Raw genomic sequence first — 16,124 nt, forward strand, 5'->3', positions numbered from 1 at the left:
CTGAAAAAGGCCAACGTGGCTCCTGGAATTTTGTCCACCAGAAGTTGGAGCACAGTATGTGCACACATGTGTGGTAGTGTGAGAGTAATATTTATCTCCTGTACCTTTTAATTGCCCTGACCTGGGTAGCCCAGGTGCACCTAATCTTGTTAGATCTCAAAAACTAAGCAGGATCCACCTTGGTTAGTAATTGGATGGGAGACCTCCAACAAAGACCAGGGTTGCAGAGGCAGGCAATGGCAAACCTCCTCTGTAAGTCTCTTGCCTTGAAATCCCTCCCCACCAGGGGTTGCTATAAGTCAGCTATGACTTGACGGCACTCTCCACCACCACCTTTTAATCATCTTTTTTTTCTAAACTAAAATGCTCACAGAAATCTAGCCTCTCTCTACTGCTTTTTTCAGTTTCTTTTCCTATACTTCCTTCCAAATCCAGTTGCTCTGACAAATGCTGTATTTGCCAAACCATCCAGCGTATTCTGAAAAGATGGGGAGATTATAGAAATCTGTGACCGCCGTAGGATTTTCCTACCTTCTTCAGCACAAAATCCAGCTCATTGGCTTGATAGGCTGGGTTCACAGAAACCTGGAAAAATGAAGAGATGAATTAAATGATGAATTAAATATTGTATCTTCAAACCATATATTGTAAGATAGATCAAGATGGATAGCCGAGTTAGCCATTCTGAAGAAGTGAGATGTGACTCACGAAAGCTCATATCCTACCACAAATTTTGTTAGTCTTATAGGTGCTACTGGACTCTTGCTCTTTTCATATATTCTAAGATAGGGTTCCACAACATGGCATTCTCTGAGCTTTTCAGAAAGTGGGTGGGGGCATTGTGTTAGAGCTGACATCCAGAGCTAGGCTCAGGCCTTTAAAACTGACCAAAGCACAGCCATTTTCCCCTTCCCTCCATACTGTATCTTTCTCTCACAGCGCCTGCAAGAGACATGTAGATATGGGAGGGTGATTATCAATAAGCCAAGGTCAAATAGCCTGAGAAAAGTAAGTCCCTGGAATTCTGACACAGTTCATATTCCCTGGCCGCAGTAAGTCTGAGAGATCCAGGAGATGAAAGGAGGATTGGAGGGGCCTTGGAATCCTTATCAATTATGTGACAAGTGTAACACTAAGCAGAACGACTGAGCTGGATTCTTTCCGGTAACTGTAGAAACAAAGCCAGGTCCTGCCCCCAAGTGACTCATGCCAATCCAAGGGGAGAGCCAGTTTGGAGTAGTGGTTAAGAGCGGTGGGACTCTAATCTGGAGAACTGGGTTTGACTCCCCACTCCTCCGCTTGAATCCAACTTGGTGACCTTGGGTCAGCCACAGCTCTCTCAGAGCTCACTCAGTCCCACCCACCTCACTGGGTATTTATTGTTGTGGGGTTAATAATGACATACTTTGTAAACCACTCTGTGTGGGCGTTAAATTGTCCTGAAGGGTGGTATATAATCGAATGTTATTAAAACCCTAACGCATGGGAAAAGGAAAATAAGGAGGAACAGGTTAGAGGTTGCCCTCTTTCTACAGGAGCACCCTGCCCAAACATATACAGCGCTTTCTCCCTTCACACCATGGCATCTGGGCTAGTCCTAGATGACTTATTCTTTGATTGCACGCCTGAGTAAAATCCAGGCCACTCCACTCTTATTTGTCTTTATAGTTCAATAAACTCTTTCTTATTTACAGCAACTGAGGCCTCTTCCTCATGGTGAACTTTACAGTGAGTTTTCTGCATATTCAGTCCTAGAGGATTGGGTCCTCTTTATTCATCAGTTCTGGCGCTGTCATGGGTCAAAATACTACACACCACACTTCCCAGAGTGTGGGAAGATAGTCAATTAATTAGTTTCCAGATATTTTACAGTATATTAAAGTGACAAAGTGCACGAAGTGTTCCACAATGATAAATAACAATTCACATACAACCAACAGGTAACCATACATTCAATAATCCAATAAATACATCAATAAATAATTCAATAAATATTCCAATAAGTACACATGCAATTGTTGCAAAACAGTCCAACCGGTGGAGAAGATGTAATCACAGAAACAATGAGCACTTAATGAGTCTTTTGTATATTTCCACATAATTGAGCACTTAAAGAGTCTCTTGTATATTTCCTTGTAAGAATCTAGAAGCCCCAATGGGCTGAAAGACTTTCGTTTACAGCTGTAAAGATGCCTGTAGAACTACTGTGAACGCCGAAGCTGTAAACAACGCCTCAAGGGGTTGAGAAACTTCAGTGTAAAGCTGCACGGTCCGACCGTCCTTTGAAGCCAACATGATGGTAGTGAAATACTGTCAGATTGGAAATTTGTATTGAAAGCAGAAGCCTACGAAGAAGTGATCTTACGAAACGGGATTGCATACATTTATGCCGGCAAAACCCGTAGGTGTTTGTTGCAGCTTTGCGGATTGCAGCAGCCTCACAGGCAATCTTGCAGCTTTACATACAAAGCAACAAGCGGGCGTGCCTTCATTAGCTAGATCTTGCTGGTTGGAAGCGCTGCTCAGGGCACTTTCTCCCTTATGCTTTGTGGTTGAACCACTGAAAGCACAGAGGGAGGCCAGCCACTTGGCCAGCTGAGGAGGTCAGCTACCACAGCAGCAGCAAGCTGAGGAAACACATGCTCAGCTTATGAGCAGGCAAAGGAATTGCAAAGCCTGACAAGAGGGCTGTCTTATGCAAGGAGGAGGAGGGAGAGGTAGTAAGTGGGGCACAAGGGTCTGTATGGGGCTAGAAGGGGAAGATAGGGGCTGGTGGAAGGGGTGCGCCTCAAATTGGCTGGCTGGTCTCTTTTGGGAGGGAGCTCACATTAAGATCATCAGGTTTTGCATACTGGCTTCTGATTGGGGGGCATATTTAACGTTGTCTTCCTTTCAGTCTGTTAACAGTATACATGTGAAAAGAGTAAGAGTCCAGTAGCACTTATTAGACTCACAAAATTAGTGGTAGGGGATGAGCTTTCATGAGCCACAGCTCGCTTCTTCAGATACAGCTAGAATGTGAGTCCATCTGTCCTTATATCTTGGAGAGTGGAGTGGTTAGAGACTGAATGATAATTGCCAGTGAATGACAATGGCAGGTGTAATTGAATAGGGTGGGCTATGCAGAGAGGTAGTGGGTGTGGAGAAATTAGCACTGGTAATGAGGCAGGAAGCCAATGTCATGATTCAGTCCAGGTGGATGCCTTGTTGCTGAATTGCAACTGATAATGAAGCTCAAGCTGTGGCTCACGAAAGCTCATATTCTACCACAAGTTTTGTTAGTCTTATAGGTGCTACTGGACTCTTGCTGTTTTCTACCACTACAGACTAACACGGCTACCCATTTAGTATACATGTGAGTGGCTGCCAATGTCTATTCTTTACATATCCAGGTTCCCTTCCCCATCTTCACAGCTCCGTAGGGATCTTTAACTTACCAGGATGATTCCTGCCTGGGCTGTTGCAAATTGCATTAGGGTCCATTCATACTTGTTGGGACCCCACATTCCTAGTCGGTCGCCTTTTCTCAAGCCAAGGGCCACAAGCCCTGCTGCTGCCAGCTCTACCTAGAGTATGAAAAGAAATGCACTCTCAGCAACTTGAGTTAGAAGAATACAGCAATAGGAAATGAATGTTCTGCTTTGCCACACTGATGATACGGAAGGACAAGAGGTCACAGCTTCAGAATGGGCTCCAACCCCTGCATCTTTCATTATAGAGGCGAAGTTCTGTTTGGGGCTGCATCCAGTTTTTAGTCGTGGTATCTTAATGTATGACTTTTGAAACCACTTGTGATTCCTTTCACCTTTACAGTATTCACCCATGAGCGGTCAGGACAGAGTGAACTAACCAGAACAAATAATCACAGGCCCTCGATCAACAGATTTCCTCACTCAGTCTGAATTAGCAGAGCACTTCTAACACTTCCCAAGATATTCTTGCCTTCCAACCTTATAGGTCACCACCACCAACAAAACAGAGGAAGAACCAACAGAACTGTTGTATGGGTAGACAATGCTGTAGTTTTGGATACAGGTATAATAGAGTTTTGATGATTTAAATATCACTCTGCCTACAGTATTTTGCAGCTGTTGCAGTTTCTAAATTGTCTTCATGAGCAGCCTGTGCAGAGCATGTTGCAACAGTTTTTAAGGTATGAATGACAATGAAAAGCTAGAGCACCTGTCAATGTCACCTGGGCCACAGCCAACACTTTTGGAATCCAAGAGCCAGGCTAGTTTGAGCAACACCTCCATGCTGTGCATCTGATCTTACAAGGAAAATGTGACTCATCTAAGATAGTCTGATTGCTTCTAACCAGCCCAGAGAGCACCCTACGGTCATTACTTCTGTTTTGTCTGGATTGAGTTTAAGTTTATATACCCTCACCCAATCAGTTTCAGAGTTCAGGCACAGATTTAGGGTCACTACCGCCCTAGCAAGTAAAGATGGAGAAGAGAAATAGAGCTGTGTGTTGTGTGCATACTGATTCCACTAAATTTCCTAACTCCAGGTGATCTATCCCAGAAGTTTTATGTAAAAGAATGTGTATTTTTGAAGAATCACACAGGATATTATCTCCTATAAGAAGGAACGAAAATGCCTCCCAACTGCCTTCTCTAACCGACATTCCAGACAAGAATACAACCAGTGCTAAGCAATGCCCATCTTTTCCAATTCAGTGAGAGCGGAACTACAAGTGACAAAAGGCACAGGTTGGACACTTGTCAGCTTCCCTCAAGTATTGGCGGGAAATGTAGGCAGCTTGGCGGAATGTTGGACAAGTGACAGTTGAAAAGTCCATTGGACAGCAGCCAGAGAGCCAAGCTGCAAGACCAGGATGCCTACATTTCCCATCAAAACTTGAGGGAAGCTGACAAGTGTCCAACCTGTGCCTTTTGTCACTTGTAGTTTCGCTCTAAGACATTCCAGAAAGATGCAATGCTATTGAAAGTTGCCACATGGTGGAATGGCCTGTTTGACAGGATCCCTCGCTACTATCAATTCTATAGAACAAGTGGAGTGAACTGTTCAGGAGGGCATTTTAAGAAAAGGAATATTGTTGTAGTCTTAATGTCTGTAGGAATTTTCTAGATAGCTTTTATTGCATTTATTGTTTTTATTGTACTTACTTTTGGTTTTTAATGTTTATAATCTGCCTTGTGTCTCTGTAAGAAAGGCTGTCTACAAATGGAGTAAATAAATAAATACAGGCGAATGAACAGGATCACACATCTGCTGCCCCCCTCTTGACATAGGTCATATACTAGGCTAACCAAAGCTGTTCCCAAAACCAACTGAAAACATGAACAAAATGGATACAGACACTCATGCTTCATCAAAGAGCATCTGGTGTCGTCCATCCAACACCCTCTTATTCATTTGATCACAAAATGGCAGCTGGAATGCCAGCCCATAATTATTCAGATCAGCTGGGTACAGAGGTAGCTTCTTGAAGGAAAGATCTACCATTTGCTTCAAAGTGGTTAGTAGATAACCATCTTTAACTGACCACAGTACCTTTTGAAACTCGTTTAACATTTTGTTGAGATACTGTGATTTGATAGGATGACAAAATTGGCAGTTTGGACTGAAGAAAGTTAGCAGTTTGGATTGAGCAAGAAGCAAAACATTTACTTACATCTTGTCTTAACTGGGCAAAAGTCTTCCGAATCCCTTCTTTAGAATACACCACAGCTTCTCGATCAGGATACCGGTGGGTTATCTCCTCTAGGCACTGATCCACAGTTTTGGAAAGAAGAGGAATGTTTGTCACCCCATGGACAAAACTTTTGTTTGCTATAGGTGCAGTAGAGGGTGCATTAATTTGCAGAGCACTGTAATAAAACAGGTGAGAATCAGAAATTGTGGTGGGCAAAGTTGTTCATTGCTGGAAGACAGAGACAAAGGAGGATGTTCTTTGTTATAATCAAATAATGCTCAATGTTACAAATCCAAATTATATATATAAAGACAAGTGTCCTGACTGACTCATCAACGTCCAGCCCAAACCCCTGGACCTAGAAACGTGAAATTTGGGGAGAACGTTCCTTTTGTGATGTAGAGGCTCACTAAGAAGGGTTTTTAAGAAATTCCAATGATCTCCAATGGGTTCTGTAGCATGCTCTATCAGTTTCTGTGCAAGTTTTCTGCCAGCGTCTTTCTAGACATCTTCAAACTTTCTTTAGGTCACCCAGCTCCACGGTAAACCATGGTAAACCACAGCACTGGTTTCTGTCCCAAGGGCTGGAGGGGTCGACAATGGTGTCAATAGCGTAAAGAGGTTCACATTCCACACTCCTACAGCAGCTTCCATAGAACATGTGTCTGGAATTCTAAAATCCCCCAAGGCATTTTGGAATCTAGAAGGATCCATAAACCTTTGTGGACAAATCATATTAACTGGACCACCCATTTTGTGGGAGTGTCGGGGCCATATTCACTTTTGCCTTTAGCAGATGATGGTCTGACCACGGTTCAGGCCGAATCTCTAATGCTGAAACAAGACTTTCCCTCAAAGGCTCAGTGCAAAATATTAAGTCCAAGGCATGGCCTCTTTCATGTGTAGGGCCTGTCACTATTTGAGAGAGGCCCAGGGTTGCCAGGGAAGCTATAAATTCCTGGCCAGGACCTGACAGGGGGGGAGGGGGAGACGGGGGGGAGGGGGGAACAAAATGAGAGTTTCGCATTTCATTGCTTTCCAGAGCAGCAGGAGGATGAGAGGTAGAGAGTCAGGGAAGGGTTTCTGAAGCTGGCAAGCAGCAAGCAGCGGCAGAAGGAGCTCCTGAGGTGGCTGCCACCGCCGCTACTCCACCATTCCATTCTTAAAAATGGAGAAGGGAACAGAGAGGGGAAGGAGTCTCTGACTACAGTTCCCAAGTAAACTTGCACAGACCTGCATTGCTCAGCTCTCAGGTTGGCAGGGAAAGCTGCCTATCAAGGTTATGTGGCTAAGATTGGGGTTTCCACGGCAACATAAGATCTGCAGACATTCCAGGCCTATGTTGCCTAGGGAATCAATGGACTAGCGCCAGCCTGTCTGGCATCACAAAGCATTCATGAATCGAACGAATCGGCCCCAAAAGTCGTGGATTCTGTGAAAAACGCAGCCCCACGAAATGCGTTTTCACGATACATGTATCGGCCTGATTCATCACAAAATTTGATTCGTATTTCGATTCGTGCTCATGTCTACTTGGAACACTCATCATGGATGTTGAAGTCCCTGAATTTGGCTGCAAATAGTTAACAATGCCCTGACCTGGATGACCAAGGCTAGTCCAATCTTGTCAAATTTTGGAAGCAAAGCAGGGTTGGCTCAGGTCAGTAGCACAGCAAAAGTCTGAGGTTGCTATGCAGAGACAGCAAATGGAAAACCATCTCTGTTTATATCTTGCCTTGAAAACCCTATGGGGTTGAAATAAATTGGCTGTTATTTGATGGCAGTTTATGCACATCAAACAATATTTTGAGAATGCATCCCTGAACAGAAAAGAAGTATGTTTGTATTGAACAAAGACGGCTGTACTTCCACTGCTTTACAGACTGAAGGTAGAAACCACTCCTGTTACTTTGGAACTGTTTTCAGGAGAAAGTCAGGCAATAAAGAAGGGCACAGTTTCATACTTCCCATCTTCCTATTTGTGCAACCTCAATTTATTACATTTCAAACCAGCGTCACGGTCATGGTGCTGTGATACAATTAAAGTGGTTGGGAGAGGATGGAACAAACAGAAAGGTATAAACCAGCAGGTAAATGTTAAACAAGAATAACTTTTACTACTTGGAAACTTCTGTGCAGGTTTGGTAAATAAACCAGGGAAGATTTAAAGAGAAGAAATTGCAGGAGAGAAATTTATACCTTTGTATTTCCAGGAAATGTTCTCCTAAACCTTCGCAAGAGTAGATATAAGAAACCGTTGGATGGTTGTGCTAGTAGGACAAGAACTCAAATAAGTACAGAGTCCTAAAAGTCACTGACCTGGTAATTTCCCAACCACCTCATGACCAAGTGGGGCTTTTGCCCAGTAGGGCTTCTGATAGGCCAGTGGAGATCTCATTGGCTGGTACGGGTTTTTAAAAATGTTGCTTTGGCAATAGCTGTCACCATAGCACAAGGATTTTACTACGTAACTGAAGATAAGCTGTGTGTATTCAAGAAAATATTTTAAAGCCATATGTTTATTTTCAAAGACATCCTTTTAAACAGAGCTTCTGCCTGAAATGTTGAACTGTTACTAGTAGAATTATGCATAACTTCACTCCCTGATATTTTATGGTTGGTTCTGCCTTATGCAGCAAAGCACCGGGACTTTGCCCATCATCAGTGGGCACCTGGGAACCCTACACAGAGTTGATCTATGATTTAATTCAAGCTTGTGAGGGATGTGTGTGTGCATGTAATACTGAAATATGGTGAGGGAAGAGGGGTTTTTGCTTTGTTGTTCTGCTGTAAGGATATGTCAGCATCCCACTATATATATTTCAATCCATTAGTTCACCCCTTCATTCCACTTGTTGTATCAGGGGCAATCACAAAGAAGGCCCTATTCCTGGTTACAGATGCTCTAAAATCCCAAGTTGAAGAACTCTGGAGTGCAGCCGACAAAGAAAACATCAGCAGACAAACAGGTTTAGTTGAGGAAAGGTGATCTTTTGGGCATGTTTACCCTAGACCATGACAGGCTTTAAATGTCAAAAGAAGCACCTTGAATTGAGCCTGGAAACACTGAAAACCAATGGCAGTTGATAAACTGGCTGCATTTGCTCTCTCTCTATACCCACCCAAAGGCAGGATGCAGCATTCTACACTAAGTGCAATTTCTGAATCATCTTTTTGAGCAGTGCCATGGGCAGCATATTACAGCAGTCAGTCCACCTGTTTCAAAGACTGACTACTGCAATATGGTATCCATAGGACTGCACTAGAAGACTGTATAGAAATTGCAATTAGAGTAGAAAAGAATAAAGTCAGTGTATCTGAAAAAAGTCACTCCTGACTACTTTAGCAACCTAATTATCTAAGTGATAATGTGTTAGATCCAGGAGCATTCTTTTAATATATATAGTTTTGTTAAATACCAATGGTTATTTGACACTTTTGCCTTCGTAAATGCTATTTTTTAGTACTTTCTGTTCTTGGCACTAGCAGAATTAGGAACAGCCAGGAGTTCTGACTGCCAGCTTCTTTGGTGAGCATGAAATTGGCTTACAGAGATGCAGATGAAAGGAGGAGATTGGGTAAATAAAGAAACTACTGCTATGAAATACAAAACAGAGAAACTGTCCTGTTCAGGTGCCCTTCCAGTGCTCAGCAATCATAAATGTTCTGGCATCACTGACTATGCAAGAATTTCAGGATCTCCTATGCTGGCAGAAGCATTTTTTTGCAATTTCCATGGGTAACAGGATCTGAATAAACAACTAGTAATTGGCAAAACTTGGCATAGGACCAGATACTGGCAGTGGAGAAGATTAAAAGAAAGCTGGGTAAAGAGGCAAAAAAAGTAGGACTGGATGAAAATACCTGTTCTTCCTGATGAGACGTGTAGCACAAAGTTTTCTCCTGACATTTTGCATGTGCTTACAGGATAACAAGATGTAAAGCAAGACAGGGCTTAATTAACCTTACTTTTTTGATGCTGAAATATTTTAAGAGGTGAATAAAGGTTCACTGCTCAAGCTTCCTCCGCATTCAATGTGCAGGAGCCCTTCTTTGCAATATGGTCACACTATTTGCATGCTCATCAAAACCAATGTGTTTTCTATTAAAGTGCCAGGGTACTGATTTGATGAATCAGAATTAGCAAAGGAATTTAAGCTTCCAAAACTTTATCCTCTCCAGACCTAAGGTCCAAACTGTATTATGTCTCGATTCACAGACAAAGACCAACTGAATGAGGAATGACTTAATGCAATTTTATTTATTTACTTACTTCATTTATACCCCATCTTTCACCCCAGTTGGGACTCAAAACGTCTTACATCGTTTTCCTCTCCTCCATTAATCCAACTCGGTGAAGTAGGTTAGGTTGAGAATGTGTGACTGGCCCAAGGTGACCCAGCGAGCTTCCATGTCAGAACGGGGATTCAAACCCCAGTCTCCCAGATCCTAGTCCGAGACTCTTAACCACTATGCCACACTGGCTCTTTCTTAAAGCATGAACATCAAACTTCTTGAATAGTAATGTTGATGCAATATTCTAGAACCAAGATCATGTGATCTCAGATCACATCTTCAAACGACAAGTTCCTTAACAAATATAAGGAAATGTCTCTAAATATACATTCTGTCACTATACAAACTACAAGAGACAGCATATTTCATGACCATAAGAAACAGCTGCGTGGAGCTTCAACATAGATTAGCACTCTGGTGTTCGGTCTTAACTCTTCCTATATCATTTCCCCAAGAAAAAATGACACCTGTGGTCAATTTTAAGGCCCAATATGGAAAATGACAGGTACCTGTATTGTGTTTATCCCCCCTCTATGGGGTTTAAAGCAGCTGGAGTGGCAGGAAACACTATGAGGGAAGTTCCTTCTTCCCCAGTACTGTGGCTGCGATTCTGTGTAGTATTTATCTCCCTTTGCCTACATCTGCTTTTATTTATTTTTAAACTGCAAATTTCTCTGTTAATGCTGCCAAAGTAAACACGTGACACCTAGCTATAGCCTTGAGCCGGATAGTCCAGACTAGCCTGATCTTGTCAGTTCTCAGAAACTAAGCCGGGTCTGCCTTGCTTAGTACCTAGATGGGAAACCACCAAAGTCGTCTAAGGTTGCTGCAGAGAGGCAGGCAATGGCAAACCACCTCTGAACATCTCTTGCCTTGAAAATCCTATGGGGTCACCATAAGTTGGCTACCACTTGATGCTTCCCCACCCCCTTAAAAAAAACCTGGCTGTAATAGTCTGAATCCCACAAACGAAGCACTAACCGCCATTGGAGTCAATCTCTCTCTCACACACACACACACATTATTTCATTTATTGCTCACCTTTGTCACCTGAACTCCAGGAAGGTTACAAAATATAAAAACAATTGAATCAGACAGCAAAGACCTGCAGTCAGACTAAGATCATAGACTTGATAAATCATGCCAACAGAGAACTGTCTAAGGCATGACAGCGCCATCATGCAGAAAGCGGCTTTCAAAGGTAGAAGACAATGCAGCCAAAGGAAGGCGATGCATACAATAAACATTGCAACAGGCTAGAGCCCTATCCCTTAAAAGTGACCACCTGTGCCAATTCATTTTTCAACAGTTCTAATCACTTTATAAAAATGCCTTCCTGAACACTTTTGTTCTGAACATACTGAGAAATCATAGAGACATGGGGCCCTTCTCAGATCAATGGGGAAAAAAGAAAGATGGGGAATACTGGATCAAAGTTGTGGCCATTTGTGAAAAGGGAAGGAGGTGGTCATGATTGACATGCAATATCAAACATATTTGCTTTTCCTGTATATGACAAAATGGCACTTCACCCTGGTATCGGGATAAAAATTTACAATGTGGCAAGGTAAATGCTGAACTTGCACTTTGTGATTGCTCACAGGTTAACCTAAAACCACCTATACTGGTAGGCAAAGGGCTGGAGAATACATTTTTATATTTAGCTTTCAGTCCACCAGTATAACAGGATATCAATTCATATATTGATGGAGATAGCCAGAAGAACAAAGACCTTTTCCTGGGGCCCCAGGAGAACACTTTGAGATCTAGCAGCTTGAAGCCTGGGCCAGATGAGTCAATTCCACATCTCCCATTGTAGAATAAGATACCTGCAGGTCCCATTTTGCCACATTATTTAGGACACAAGGAATAGTTGATAGCAATAGGGTCATTTCATTGCTTTCTGACTACTACTCCTTTTTGCATATTGCATCTCATACCAACTTCTCCTTCTTCTGTCCCCATGCCCAAGTTATTTTCTCTCTCTCTTTCATTGCAATCCTAAACAGTGTTACACCCTTCTACTTCCACTGACAACAAATGATTTAGAAGGGTCTGAATCTGCTTAGGATGGTAGTTTGCTTTCAACTGAGCTTACTTGGAAGTAAGCCCCACCAAATTCAGTAGGACTTTATTCAGAAGTAAGTCCCATTGAATTTGCTAGAACTTGTTTACGTGAAATAGAGAGAGAAAAAATAAACCAGTGTGTCTAGCACTGCAGCCTCAAACACTCTGATATTGCAATAGCATCCATTTCCGTACAGGTTATCTATCCAAGGATCAATGGTATCTGGAAGTGGTGTTTTTTCCTGTTTCCCCACAGTATTGTAATGCATTGGTGCGCTTCTCAGCATTTCTCCAATCTTTCTCAAACCTGCTTTATTGAGAAGTTTGGGGAAATATCACTGTAAAGTATAGAGGGGTGTTGTGTGGATGGGAAAGTTCCAGTTTTCCCATTCACATAGCAGTCATTTCCCCCAATCATTTCTATGCAGTGGCCATTTCCTCCCCCATCACCAAGCGGCTTTTAAAAATCAGCATTATATCGATATAGCCCTATACAGGGGTCATTTCGTAGAAAAAGAGCTGGAGGAACTCATTAGCATAGCTCATTAGTATATGCCACACCCCTTGCCATCACCAGAAGTGTGTCATTAGCATAACTGATTTGCATATGCCACACACCCCTGACATCACCTATCCCGGCTGTTTTGGACCCCATCCTGGCCATTCAAGGCCGAAATTGGGCCCAAAATGGCAAAAAGGGGCTGAAAATGGCCAAAAAGGGGCCCAAATGGTCAGGATTGGGGCACTGCTGAGTGGGAGAGTGATCCACCACCCATCAGAGGCCCGATCCAGACCGTTTCGGCCCCAATCCAGGCTGAAACGGGCCCAAAATGGCCAAGAGTCAAGTGGGCAGGGCCACCTGACATGTGACCTCTTTGGGGAACTGCCAGAACTGCGTTCCTGTGCGTTCCCCCTCGCAATGAGCCCTGGCCCTATAACAATATGTGTGAAACATTTTGTGAATTCCCAGCTTTCATTTTTTAAAAAAGTAAGTCTCCAGCTCCCTCCATAAAGGCATATCTGTAATGAAAGGGGCAAGATAGTTACTGTTTTAAAAAATGAACGCTTCAAATTCAGAGAATCTGTTACATTTATTGATATAATGGTATATCAATATGGTGGTGGAGAGTGCACTCAAGTCATAGCTGACTTATGGCGACCCCTGGTGGGGTTTTCATGGCAAGAGACTAAGAGGTAGTTGGCCATTGCCTGCCTCTGCAACCCTGGACTTCATCGGAGGTCTCCCATCCAAATACTAACCAAGGCCAACCCTGCTTAGCTTCTGAGATCTGATGAGATATAACAATATCAAATTGCTGATTTAAAAAAATTACCCAGAAGTTCTGGGGAAGAAGGGATTGCAGTTGCTCCTGTGCTGTATCAGCAGCTGCGCTGGCAACAGGAAACCTCACCTGCCTGTCCTTGTGAGGCAATCACAGTATGTACTGGACAACAGAAAAAAAATATCTCCCAACAAAAACCTGGTGTGCAATAAAGTTAGAAAATACAGTGATTAAAATGTGTACTGGAAGTTATTATGACATGAGTGCTGTACTTCAGGGAGGGGGAATTCAGTACATTCTCTTTAATGGCCCCACCCTATAGAATGGAGTGTCTGAGGAAGTCAGGAAGGCTCTCGTATGTTTGTCTTTCCACAAAATACGTAAAACAGAACTGTTTAGAAGGGCATTTTTTTACAAAGGAATAGAACTGCATTATAAGAGAATGATTCAGGGAGATGTTTTGATAGAAAGAACAGGACTGTGGACTCTGTATTATCTGTTGCTGTATGTTTCAATCTTGCTTTCACAGCATTATAGTTCTACTTAAATAATACCATTTCTTGCATTTTAACATCATGTTTAATACTTATGCCTTGTTCTGATTTTCAAAATCCTAGTACTATTACATTGTTTTTAGATGTCTCCTCATCCTACTGTTCTGTCATACATTACATAATCTACCTTGAGTCTCAGTGAGAAAGGCAGACTATAAATGACAAACAAATATATGAATATTTATTAATATATTTATACCTCCACTTTCCCTTTTAGCTCAAGGTGGTCTACAATTTCAGAAATTAAAAATATACAAGTCCCACAGAATTGCAAGTATGACACACGCATTATAAACAGCCCCTTCTATTGTGAATGGGAGAAAAACCGAAGGAAAAAATCCTCCGAGGCAAAGATTTGGACTGCAGGACACACCACATCTCATTCTGTACAGAAAATATGCATTATCTTTTATCCCAAGGGAAGCCACAATTTAAATAAAGATTTTTTTAAAGGAAAAATCAGCCAAGTTGTTCCCTGGTGGCCAAGTAAGTGAAACAAGCAGTTTCAATACTGACAGCTGAGTTCGTTTCCTAATGAAACTGCTGACCCAACAGCACACATGCTTCCTTCACATGTTTGCCAAAATCATCTCTGATATCAGCAAACGGGCCAAGGAAAGTACAGGGTCCTGCGAGGTAAAGGCCCTTCCTGCTAACTGCAACAGTTTTCAACCATAGCAGGAAAGCACAATGCAGCCTGGGAATAGCAGAGCCCTGCTACTCCAGTTGCTGCTTGTACCAAGAAAATTAATTTAGAAGTCACCCAAACTATTGATTTTTAAAAAGCAGATACAGAAGTAATCATCATGACATTAAAATCTAACACAGAAGTTTCATTTGGCTGGCCTTAATTACCTCTTTTTACTTGTTGACTCAAGATAAGTTGCTTCAACTCTGTGCTCCAATACTGTCCCCACAGAAATTAGGGAGGAGGAAACACCAAAATTGTGCGATAGCAAAGAGTCCAGAAGCACCTTTAAAACTAACCAACTTTATCGTAGCATAAGCTTTTGAGAACCACAGCTCTCTTCATCAGCTGTGGTTCTCGAAAGCTTATGCTACAATAAAGTTGGTTAGTCTTAAAGATGCTCCTGGACTCTTTACTATTTTGCAACTACAGACTAACATGGCAAACTCCTCTGGATCTATGACTAAAATTGTGTGGATGTTCTCAGGGAAGAAAGATCTATGACACTCAGTGCCAGTGTAGTGTGTAGTGGTTAGACTAGGATCTGGGAGGCCCGGGTTCAAATTCCCATTCTGCCATGGAAGCTCACCAGCTGACTTGGGGCTAGTCACATAGTCTAACCTACCTCACAGGGTTGTTGTGAGAATAAGATAGAGAACAGTTGAATGATGTAAGCTGCTTTGAGTTCCCATTGGAGAGAAAGGGGGTTATAAATGAAAAATTAAAAATGAATAAGTGCACCAGAATATATAAAAAGAGTCCGTTTTTGAAGAAGGCTGGCATTCATTCCCCCCTTTTTCTGCCCTGCACTCTCTGCTACAGTAACCGGCCCCTGAATCAATAATCTCTTGGCATGTGCCCCCTATCTCTAAATATGTGTCCAAATATAACCATTCCCTCCCCTTCCTAAGTGCATCACTTCCCCTGACCTCGTTCTCCTCTGTCCTCGACATACCTTCACCCCATCTTCTCCAGCAAGTCTTCCAAGCAAGCCTCCTTCCAAGTATTCCTAAATCCACCCACCCCTCTCTTTCCATGCAGAGCCTGACATACATTCACCCGTCTTCATGTCCTGAGGAAACTTCTGCCTCGACCCCCAAACAGAAGACTTCAAAGTCTCTGGCCCCCCTTCCTCCCACTCTTCTTTCCTCCACCGCCACCCACCTTCTCCCGACCTTGACTTCCCAGCACAACCTACCACCCCCCAAGTCCTCTTCCATCTCTTGCCCCTGGTACCTGAACCGATGGATGCCCCGGAGACCGGTTCGAGTCACCACCAGCGCGGCCAAAAGCTCCCGAGCCACTCTCTTCAGCGGGCCGGTGTTAGAAGCCATGAGCGGGGCGCGCGTATATCGAAGCCTCCCAGCAAAATGCAGCGGGCACCCCTTTCCCCGCGCGTTGGACGCCTGCACCTCTCACTCACCCCAGGCGCGCAACAGCCGAACTGGGAGCTGGAAAGGGGCGGTGCCGCCATTGCTCAGCCCGCCCTGCAGCGACGAAGTGACTGCTTCTTTGGGGTGGGCGGGAAGGGCTCTTGTGGCGGAGAGGAAGTTTCGGCCTGCTTTCAGGAAAGT

At 43.2% G+C, this 16,124-nt stretch overlaps 1 protein-coding gene across 1 annotated transcript in view; it reads right to left on the reverse strand.

Moving 5' to 3' along the window:
- The window catches only part of ACSF2 (acyl-CoA synthetase family member 2), a 64,400-nt gene extending 48,388 nt beyond the window's left edge, over positions 1-16,012 (reverse strand). The window contains exons 1-4 of the mRNA XM_054978253.1: positions 15,787-16,012; positions 5,642-5,837; positions 3,438-3,566; positions 532-585 (exon numbers count right to left, since the gene is read on the reverse strand). Of these exons, the coding sequence (XP_054834228.1) occupies positions 532-585; positions 3,438-3,566; positions 5,642-5,837; positions 15,787-15,884 (477 nt within the window). The 5' untranslated portion in view covers positions 15,885-16,012. The remainder of the gene's footprint in view (positions 1-531; positions 586-3,437; positions 3,567-5,641; positions 5,838-15,786) is intronic.
- Positions 16,013-16,124: the final 112 nt, after the last annotated feature.

Source organism: Eublepharis macularius, chromosome 4, assembly GCF_028583425.1.
Source record: "Eublepharis macularius isolate TG4126 chromosome 4, MPM_Emac_v1.0, whole genome shotgun sequence".
Taxonomy (NCBI): Eukaryota; Metazoa; Chordata; class Lepidosauria; order Squamata; family Eublepharidae; genus Eublepharis; species Eublepharis macularius.